The 10,068-nt window shown below is 38.5% G+C and overlaps 1 protein-coding gene across 1 annotated transcript; it reads left to right on the top strand.

Moving 5' to 3' along the window:
* Positions 1–2,605: 2,605 nt before the first annotated feature.
* Positions 2,606–9,577, top strand: LOC116034399 (tetratricopeptide repeat protein 39B-like). The gene is made up of 18 exons (XM_031277092.2): positions 2,606–2,835; positions 3,159–3,190; positions 3,666–3,770; positions 4,271–4,402; positions 4,614–4,690; positions 6,215–6,344; positions 6,462–6,567; positions 6,725–6,790; positions 6,904–7,012; positions 7,125–7,192; positions 7,305–7,364; positions 7,484–7,645; positions 7,732–7,823; positions 7,910–8,030; positions 8,120–8,231; positions 8,324–8,441; positions 9,073–9,189; positions 9,401–9,577. Exons 1-18 carry the CDS (start codon positions 2,803–2,805, stop codon positions 9,513–9,515), a joined length of 1,755 nt encoding a protein of 584 aa, XP_031132952.1. The 5' UTR covers positions 2,606–2,802; the 3' UTR covers positions 9,516–9,577.
* Positions 9,578–10,068: the final 491 nt, after the last annotated feature.

Genomic DNA, 10,068 nt, shown 5'->3' with positions numbered 1-10,068 from the left:
CTTGGAGAACAAATAAAAGTAGCAATCAATGGGTAAGAACCACCTTAAAAATATGGTCTATGATTAGAAAAAAGCTAAGATTACCCATGTCAATATCTAGAGCAATGAAAATTGCACATAACACAGACTTTACTCCATCCAAATTAGGTGTGAGGTTCAAAAATTGGGGAGAGAAAGGTTTAATCATGCTGGGTCAGTTGTTTGAAGGAGGAGACATGATGTCTTTCGAACAGCTTCAACATAAATATAACCTTCCAGTCCACGATCTTTTTAAATACCTACAGCTTAGACATTTTCTGCGGAGGCACGAGGAATGGGATAAATTATGCACACCACCATCCAATATAGAACATTTCTTTATGTTGACAATTAAAGGAACTATCAAAAAAAAGATTGTATCACATATATACAAGATATTACAGGAGGAGTCAAATAATAATAGTTTGGATATTAAAGAAAAATGGGAATTAGAGATGAACACCATTATCCCAGATACAAACTGGGAATCATCATGCAGAGAGGGACATAAAATAACAAATAGTCCTGTCTGGAAGGAATTTGAATGGAAAATCAAAATGAGATTCTTCAAGACCCCACTTGTCGTATCAAAATTTGGTGGTGCCTCGGAACACTGCTGGTGTGGGAGCCCACACGCACATATTTTGGGACTGTCCAAAACTATCAGGATATTGGAAAAACATACAAAGTGAAATTAAAACATGTTTGGAAATAGAACTGCCTTTAGAACCATCTTATTTTGTATTGGGATTACTACCAGAAGATGTAGAGGAGAATAGTCAGGCATCATTACTGAGAGTCCTTCTTCTAATTGCTAAAAAGATGATAACAGTCTCCCGGTTGAGGCCGCAGCCGCCCACGGCAGCGCAGTGGAGGGAAAAAGTTAAGGAGGTATACCACATGGAATATATAACCGCAAGGTTACAACTAAAAACAGAAGTATTTCTGACTAAATGATCTCCGTTTACTACGTACCTTTTCAAATGATGTAACCTAAGTGTTAGTGAAACAATTTGTATGAATGCTTACTTAAAAGGGAACACTACAATTTAATTATTGTTATTGTTATTATTATTATTATTATTATCTGTATGCGTGTGTATGTTATATATGTATATGTGTATGTATGTATATGTATATGTATATTTGTGTTTTTGTTTCAAATTGTTTACATTTGTCTCTTCCTTGTGTTGCTGGAGGATTGTTGTTCCTCCTCCAGATTGTTGGCTCGTCCCTGCGAACTGTGAGTGGATATTAAGGTGATGCTGAAATCCATGAACTGATCTCCCAAGACATTTATGCCTGTATTGTGTCTCTGAACGATTGACTGTACTGTCTGCTTGATTGCAAAAGAAATAAAAAAGTTAAAAGTTAAAAGTTAAAAAACAAACAAAAAAAAACGTCAAATGCTTCAGAGTGCGGAAATAACCAAACCACCAGAAATAAATAGTTAGGCAGGGAGATCACATGCATGCAGATAACCAGAAATAGTAACCAAAACTACGTCAAAACATCCCTTGTGCTGTTACACCACTATTGACTGGACATCTTAAGGGGACATAGAGGACATATGGTAATTTGTGATGATGACGCCTTTGCCTTCTCTGCCTCTCCTCTCCCTTGTTTCTCCCAGTTGTGTAAAGCGGCCTAAATACATTTACTCTCAAGTACCATACTTAAGTAGCTACAGTTCTGAGGAACTTGTACTTTGACTATTATCATTTAATGTTACTTTATTCTTTTACTTCTACACATCAGAGGGAAATATTGTTTTACTCCAGTACATTTACCTGACAGCTAAAATGCTAAAACTCTACAAAAACAGATAACAAAATGATAAAATAGCCTACAATGCACTTATTAAACCAGTGGTTGCAAACTTGTTTGGCTTGTAACCCCATACATAAAAGGTGTCTAGTGTGGGCCCAGTTGTTCCATTTCATGTTTATGAGTTGTGAGTAGTTCCTAAAGTGAGATTTCCAATGGGGTCCAATTATCCATTATTTCACACACAAAAAAGGAAAAAAGTCTGAAAAATGAATGCAGCAGAACTTCGTTTTTTAAAATATGTTATATGCCTACCCATTAAATCCCCAGATTTATCATGACCCTTTGGAGGGGGCCTAGCCCCTAATCAGTGGACTAAACTTCTAAATAAACCAGCTAAAAAAAGAATTCTAACCCTAATTCTACCTTCTCTTTGTTGCATCAGTATTAACAGTCTGATATATTGTGTTTAATAGGCCTACTTTTACTTTTGATACTTTAAGTGGCCTACATTTAGCTGATGATACTTCTGGACTTAAGTAGGCACTTTTACTTGTAATGGAGAATTTTCACATTGCTGTAGGCTAAAAAGATTGGAGGAACATTTAGGCTATTGATCATAATTTCATACGCCCAGTTTAATAAATTAGCTGTGTGCTCTTGACCATATACTGTACGCACCCTCGTGGACTACACATGCATCCAATTTGTAAAGGTTGCTCGTAAACTATAAACTTATAAACTTTATATATGTCAATGGTAAATTGCAGGGATGCAAGCTGCAGAGGATTAGAATTATCTTTTTTAATCAGTGCGCACAATGATGTCGTTTGACATGAACCAATAGATTTGTGGGCGGCACCGACTCCTGACCTAATAAATACCGCGAGAGACCAAATTACCAATGTGTCTTCAAGTGAAGAGATCGCTTTTCCTACATAGGAAAAGAAAGACATCAATTTTCTTAGCAACGTTAAACGTAATCTTTTTTTAATCTGACTCAAATTCCGACATCAAATGGAGACTAAAAAAGACAATTCACTACAACAGGTAGGTTATGTTTTACAGCAGCTTCTCTACAGGTGTTTGATGACCAGAGATAGCTACCAGAGAACAGACCTATTTTATTTTTTAATTAATTTTCTAAAGCTGTTTCTGTGTCTTCATTTTATTTGTTCAGTCATGTGTAAAATAATAGGGGGAGTTCCAAGATAAGAGTTGTTAATGTTGTTATTCCTTTAATTAAATTATTAATATACGCTAAATGAAGTACCCTACGTGTTTTGTCAGGCACACGCAGTTTAAACATCTCAGGAATTCAGTTGCACTATAACAACGGGCTTAAAATAAGATTTTCCTTTTTTCCGTTTCAGGTGGACCTAAACCAAATCAGTGAGGATTCAATGTAAGTGATATCATGCTTTTATTTTTATAGGGTTTTACAGGAATGCGTGCATGTATTTCAATGATTGGCACATAATGCAAATAATAAGCATATAGGAATCACAGAGAAGGAAATATCATTGGAAAAGGGACGTCAACATGTCATTTGATAAAATCTACTCATTGTAATGTACTACACACACACAAGAGGGCAGTATATATCTTACTGGTACTTTACTACTTATTCATTCTTCTAAATGTACATACATATGTACTTTAAACCCTCTTGTTTTACACACCCAACTTGCTTACATGCTGTAAATTTGACATCTCATCTCACAAAGCTTTGAAGAAGTAAAGCCTGAAGTTGTCCAGAGTGCCACTTGTTTCTGGGCTTTCATACTCCTGTGCTCCCAAATCCTTATTCATGTCTTGATGTCACTATGTCTGTTGGGATGTAGAAGCCTAAACTGAACCTGAACCGATCTGTCATTTAGATCACCTGAAATGGATTTAGAGGCTGCACTGAAGGAATGCTCGACCGCTCTCGGTTTGTTTCTAAACAACCGGTTTTCTGATGCTTTGGCTCTCTTAAAACCCTGGTAAGTCCACCACACTCTAATAATCAATATTACAATCAGAATCAGCTTTAATGTCCAAGTAAGTGTGAACACATACAGGGAATTTGACCCTGCCTTTTTGTTGCTGTCAAAGTACATAGACAGAAGACATACGGTTAAACACAAGTTAAAAAAACATTTTGATACTATGTACAGATATAAGTTTGTATATAAAAAAGGGCATACACATACGTGCATACATGCAGTACACCCATGTAAACAAACAGCTCTATGAGGACTGTAAACAGTAATACAATAGGGCAATGCAAACGTGCAAATGGTGCTGGAATAAATTAGGAAATATTAATATAACAGGTTGTTTACATCAGAGCTATAGTTGGATATGACAGTATATACACACAGTGTATATTGACAGACATTTTCATGTTTAAATTATGTGTTTAACACTATAAAAATACAATTTACTTGAAGGGTGGATGCATAGTGTTACAGGGTTATTTCACAGCATTTGTTCCCTTCAGGAAGAGTCAGAGCATGTACCACGCAATGGGCTACAGCAGCATCTTGGTGATGCAGGCAGGCATGACCTTTGAACCGAAGGACATGGATGCCGCCATGGCGTCACTGAGAGAATCACTGCAGACGTGCCAAAGGTATGGCTGAAGAGTTTCATACAAGTTTAGGATTTAAGTTCCCACTTTAATACTGGGGACAACATGTGGTACATTCCTGAGTAAAGAAAATTACAATCATATTCTGTATACAGAAGAATTAATTGGTCACCAAGTCGTCATAAATTGTTGAGACACCACCCTGCTGAGTTCGTCTTTATTAAATTGTTACCTTATACTTTGTGTTCCTTAGATTTCGGAAGAAAACTGGAATAGTGGAGACTTTAACAAGCCTATGGTTCAGACAACCAGCTGACAACCTGACAGAAGGTAAGTGATAAGGCTGAGGCGTAGCAGGTAGAGTGGTCATCTACCAATTGGAAGGTCGGTGGTTCAATCCACCAAGTGTCTCAAAGTGTCCTTGGGCAAAAGCCTCAAATTGCTCCCGATGTGCTGTGATAAACATTCCTTGTGGCCATCAGTGTGAGTGAATAGGCTGAATGTTGCCTGTAGTGTGTAAAGCGCTTTGAGTGGTCGTTAAGACTAGAACAGTCCATTTAACCTAAGATTTGAGAGTCTGTGGATCTATAAGGAGAGGAATGAAAGTGCCAATTAAGTGTTTTATTAGAAATAAACATAATACGGGGCGACCTCTAGCTCACCCAGTAAGAGCGTGCGCCCCATGTGGGCTGAGTCCTTTTGCAGCGGCCCAGGTTCGGGTCCGACCTGCGGCCCTTTGCTGTGTGTCAAGCGCTTGTGCTGGTTGAGATTGCTGTTATAGCCTTTTCACTCGGGGGAAAAATGTAAAAAGACAGTTTTCTTAACTTTTTGAAATACGCTGGCCAGTCGGATCCAAAACAAGCAAAAACCATTTCTGCCGATCAAGAATGTGGAGACCACAGTGGGGTTTTTGGTTAATTTAATAGTCCGATGGATAATTGATGCTTGTGAAAACGATTGTTGCAGTGTATTTTTTTGTTTACATTTCGCACCGATGCAGTGCATGTTCTGAAATAAAAAAAATAAATAAAAAATTGCCCTCATGTACTCATGTTTAGTTTTTTTTTTTTTTTTTTGTCAGAGAAGCTACGTAGGCAGTGCAATGTTTTTTTTGTTCCGTTACCTCCAACCCCCGTTTTGAGTCGCCGGATCCGCCCCCCCTCTGCGCTCCGGGACCTCCCACTTTACAAATTAAGCATTGGTCATCCCCATCTCTCTCCCACCTTTCCTGTCTATCCACTGTCACTGTGAAATAAAGGGAAAAGCCCCAAAAAATCTTTTTAAAAAAAAGAAATTAACATAATACAGAATTTTATACACAAGGTGAACATGGGGTGTGGAGAGTATTTGCATCGGTAGTGGGTGGGGAAAAAATGCAAAATGCGAAACCAAAGCTTGGAGGGTGTGGAGCCTAGGTGTAAGAGAGGGGCGCTGACATTAAATTAGGGTAACAATCTCTGCTTGACTGCAGGCTCCTGGAGGAGGAAACAAGTTAGGCAGGTAGGTTGTAAAAATATACTGTACATACTTGATCCTGTATGACATGATCTCTTATGTTGACAAACAGAAAACTCAAAGAAATGTGCATATCAAATTAAGCAATGACCCATTTAACCAGAAATGACCAGAATCAATCAACATCTGAGTCGCAACACAAAAAGCAAGTGTGGTTACTGTTATGCTGGCGTTTCAACTTGTTCAAGTTCACAGTGACAATATGGGTAAATGCATGTTTGGTGCAGCCTGTATTATAAAATCCCAATGTGGATATTTTTTTTATTTTTTTTAACAATATATTTGCAGTTCTGAAAAGTTTTTTTTCACCCAGCATGTCACGTTTAATATCTGTCACAGAGGAAATGCATGCAGAGCTATGCTATGCTGAAGTTCTGCTGCAGAAAGCAATGCTGACATTCCTGGATGAGAGTATAATCGGCTTCATCAAGGGAGGGATGAGAATCCGAAACAGTTATCAGATTTACAAGTAAGAAGCTTAAATAGGGGTTTTTGTAGGGGATGTACTGTAAACCGAGAAAAGGAATAAAGGAAACCTTATGATATTTAAGTATATTTTTAAATGAAATGTTGTCTCCCCAATCAGGGATTGCCAGGCATTGGCCAGTGTCACAAATGAAATGGAAAAACAGAAGAGCACACACATTCATTTTAGGGGCGGTGTCAACATGGGCATTGGATCATTTAATCTGGTGAGCAATAGAAAACATTGTCATACTATAGAACATTGTGTTTTTGCACTCATGTTGCTGTAGACTGAAAAATAAAGGCTCCTGAAATGTCTGAATGAACAAAGTGTTGCTGTTGTGTCATAATTACCTTACCCTAACCTACTTTGTTTGTTATCAGATGCTGTCTCTGCTCCCATCCAAAGTCCTCCGACTGATGGAGTTTTTGGGCTTCTCAGGAGACCGGGTAGGTGCCATCAGTCACTTTTTTTTCTGGTAAAACTCATGATATACTATTAGTGTTTCTATAGCAAAGATGTTTACGTCAAAACAAAGAATAATTTGCTAATTATCTTACAGGAAATGGGTTTGTCAGAGTTGAGAAAAGGAGCAGCCAGCAACAGCCTGCGCTCCATCCTCAGCACCCTGACTCTGCTGATGTTTCATCTCTACATTACAGTGATTCTGGGTAACTTTCTTCCATAAATTTAAATCCCTCATTTATTTGTAGATAAACAGCATTTTATCATTATATTAGGATTTGAAATGGTCAGAGAATTCTGCTCATGTTCTTCCCTCAGGTACTGGTGAAGGAAACCTTACTGAGGCTGAAGCTCTGCTTGAGCCCTACATTGAAAAGTTCCCGAATGTGAGCATTTTTGTTGTTGTTGCTGATTCTAACTAATGGCAGATCTCACTATTTTCTTGTCCCCCTCCTCAGGGAATTATTTTTAATTAATGTGTTTGTATCTTGTTTACAGGGAGCGCTCATTCTTTTCTACATTGCAAGAATTGCTTTGCTCAAAGGAAACTTCTCATTTGTGAGTACTGGTAATAGCTGGTCTAACAGGATTTGTCTAAAGTAGCTAAATGTTTTTAAAATGCAGCTGATGTAATTGTAGAAAGAAAACTGAAAGCATAAGTCTGGGTTTCTCCACAGGCCCAGGAGAAGTTCCTGGCATGTATCGCCACACAGCAGGAGTGGCGTCAGATTCACCACCTGTGTTACTGGGAGCTGATGTGGGCCTACTCCTTTGAACAAAATTGGAGGGAGGCGTATCGATACGCTGACCTGCTCTGCAAAGAGAGCAAGTGGTCGCAGGTAACGAATATAACCTTTTCGCCCTGTTGTAAAACTGCTCATGTATTTACATTCCTTATGACGAGCGGATTGCTCTTCTCTTGTAGGCCACCTATACATTCCAGAAAGCTGCCATCTTGAGCATGCTGCCAGAGGAAGAAGTGACCAAACTGGGAGAAAATGTGGTGGAGTTATTCAGGTTTGCTAAGAGAACCATTATTTGTTACAACTCTGTAAGTTCTCTAATCATAATACAGTAACTGTGAAATGTGGTTTTGTCTGTAGACAGGTGGATGGTCTCAGACTGAGGATTGCTGGGAAGTCGATTCCAACAGAGAAGTTTGCCGCAAACAAGGCAAAGCGATACTCTTCTTCTAACCCTGTGAAACTAGTTGTGCCTGCTTTGGTGAGGACGTGTGTGTGCACTCTTACTTTTAATGGCTCAACATTGAAAAATCAGTACTGGCTTTATAACAACCATCTTTTTCCCCACAGGAGATGATGTATGTATGGAATGGTTTCACAGTAGTTGGCAAAAGACCCGAATTGACTAAAAGCATCTTGACCACCTTGGAGGAAGCAGAGGAGCTGCTCAGAGATGATCCAAGTTAGAGCAGAACTTTAAAGAGCATTGACCAATGTGTTTTTGTTTTTCCCTCACACCCATTTGAAACTAACTGCATTTTATCTAATGTGTAGACCCATCAGAGTATCATCTGGATGACCAGTGTGTGGTCCAGCTGCTAAAGGGCCTGTGTTTAAGACAGCTGGGGCATCTGGTCCAGGCTGAACTCTGCTTCAATCATGTCATTTCCAGGTGAGGCAATGTTAATGCCATTGCAACACACTTTCTCAGAAAACTCTGTTTGCAAATAAACTGAAACAAAGTGAGAAATTGTACACAACACATTTACCTGTAATATTATTTCTGATCTTCAACTCTGTTTTTTTTTATCTATGACACTGGCTGAATTTAATTTGTTTCACATTCGATAATCTCTACACAAATGTCTTAGTTCCACTTTAAAGACTCTGTCCAGTTTATTTTGTCAAAATAGTTTGTATTAATGCTCCATCCTCTCCTCTCTACAGTTTTCATCTGAACAGACTCCATAATCTTTATAGTTGTGCTCTTTAAATTCATAAAATGATGAGTGCGCAATACACTGTTGCCTGATGGATGAAACCAAAACTACAAATGTGATAACTAGTCACTTTGTTAACACATTGCTACATGTGATGTGAATTGCATTAGCTGTCTTTGATATTTTTCCATACATACCTAGTCTTGAAGAAAATGGTGCATAATAGACATAGATCCTACCTCTGTGTGATGTAGAGACTTGCAGTTACTGCACAACTGGAATTAAATTTGGCCACTGTCAATATTTTTTGAACAGTACTAAATAGACCCACTGAAGTGACTTTGATTTAATATTTTTTTGCAGTGAAAAAGATATCAAGCATGACAACTACCTGGTGCCATTCACCATGTATGAGCTGGGCCTGTTGCACAAGCAGAAAGGTGACATCAACACAGCCATCACAGTGATTGAAAATGTCAAGTAAGTATTTTTAGCCCATCCTCAGTCCTGGGTTACCTTTAGTTCCACATTTTTATTTATCTAAAAGAAAAAAGCCTGCTCCTGGATGTTTTCCTTCATAGTCAAGGCGGCATTTCCCAAAATGCCTTCATGAAATATGGCTGCCCAACAAAGTGAAATTCTATACTGCCATCATGTTACACAAAGTGCTGATAAGTGATCTTATGTGTAGGATGAACTACAAGGACTACCAAATGGAGTCGAGGCTACATTTCCGCATCCACGCAGCACTCAACACCATGGGCTCTTTTTCAGCCAAACTTCCCCCTTCACGTACGCCAGCTTAAGAGACCGTTTGTAAGGATGCTCACAAAGTACAAACAACCTGAAATGAAGGCTCTCAACTCTGTTTGCTGCCTTCAACTCTGTGACTGTACTTGAAATCCGCTAGATGTGCATCATGCTGCCAGCCCCTTGATAATTGTACTGCATATATCCAAACTAACAGTTGCAACCTTGTGTAGTTTTTTTTTTTATTTGTACTTTGTATTGAATCTAGAGCAGGAACAGTGAAGTAGACTCTGTTGGTGACTTTAGGAATAGCTTGAAGATGACTTGGTTATTTCCATAATTACGCTACAGCTGGTCAGAACCAGGGCAGCGTAAACCCCAGGAGAATGAGGGTCAAGAAGGAAAACTCATAGCTTTCATTGGTATTAACATTTCTTGTTTTTTGAAGTCTCCAAAAATGTTATCCAGTCTGAGACTGTTTAACTTGTCTTGCTTATTTTTATTCATTGTATTAAACGTGTCAATATTTTAAGGATGTTGATGACCTACAGTTCAGCCCTGTTCTACAGCTTAAGATTATCTTGTAAATAAGTGTTTGTCTTTTTTTCT

This window comes from Sander lucioperca, chromosome 4, assembly GCF_008315115.2.
Source record: "Sander lucioperca isolate FBNREF2018 chromosome 4, SLUC_FBN_1.2, whole genome shotgun sequence".
In the NCBI taxonomy this organism is placed as follows: Eukaryota; Metazoa; Chordata; class Actinopteri; order Perciformes; family Percidae; genus Sander; species Sander lucioperca.
This window is presented reverse-complemented; position numbering and strand designations above follow the sequence as displayed.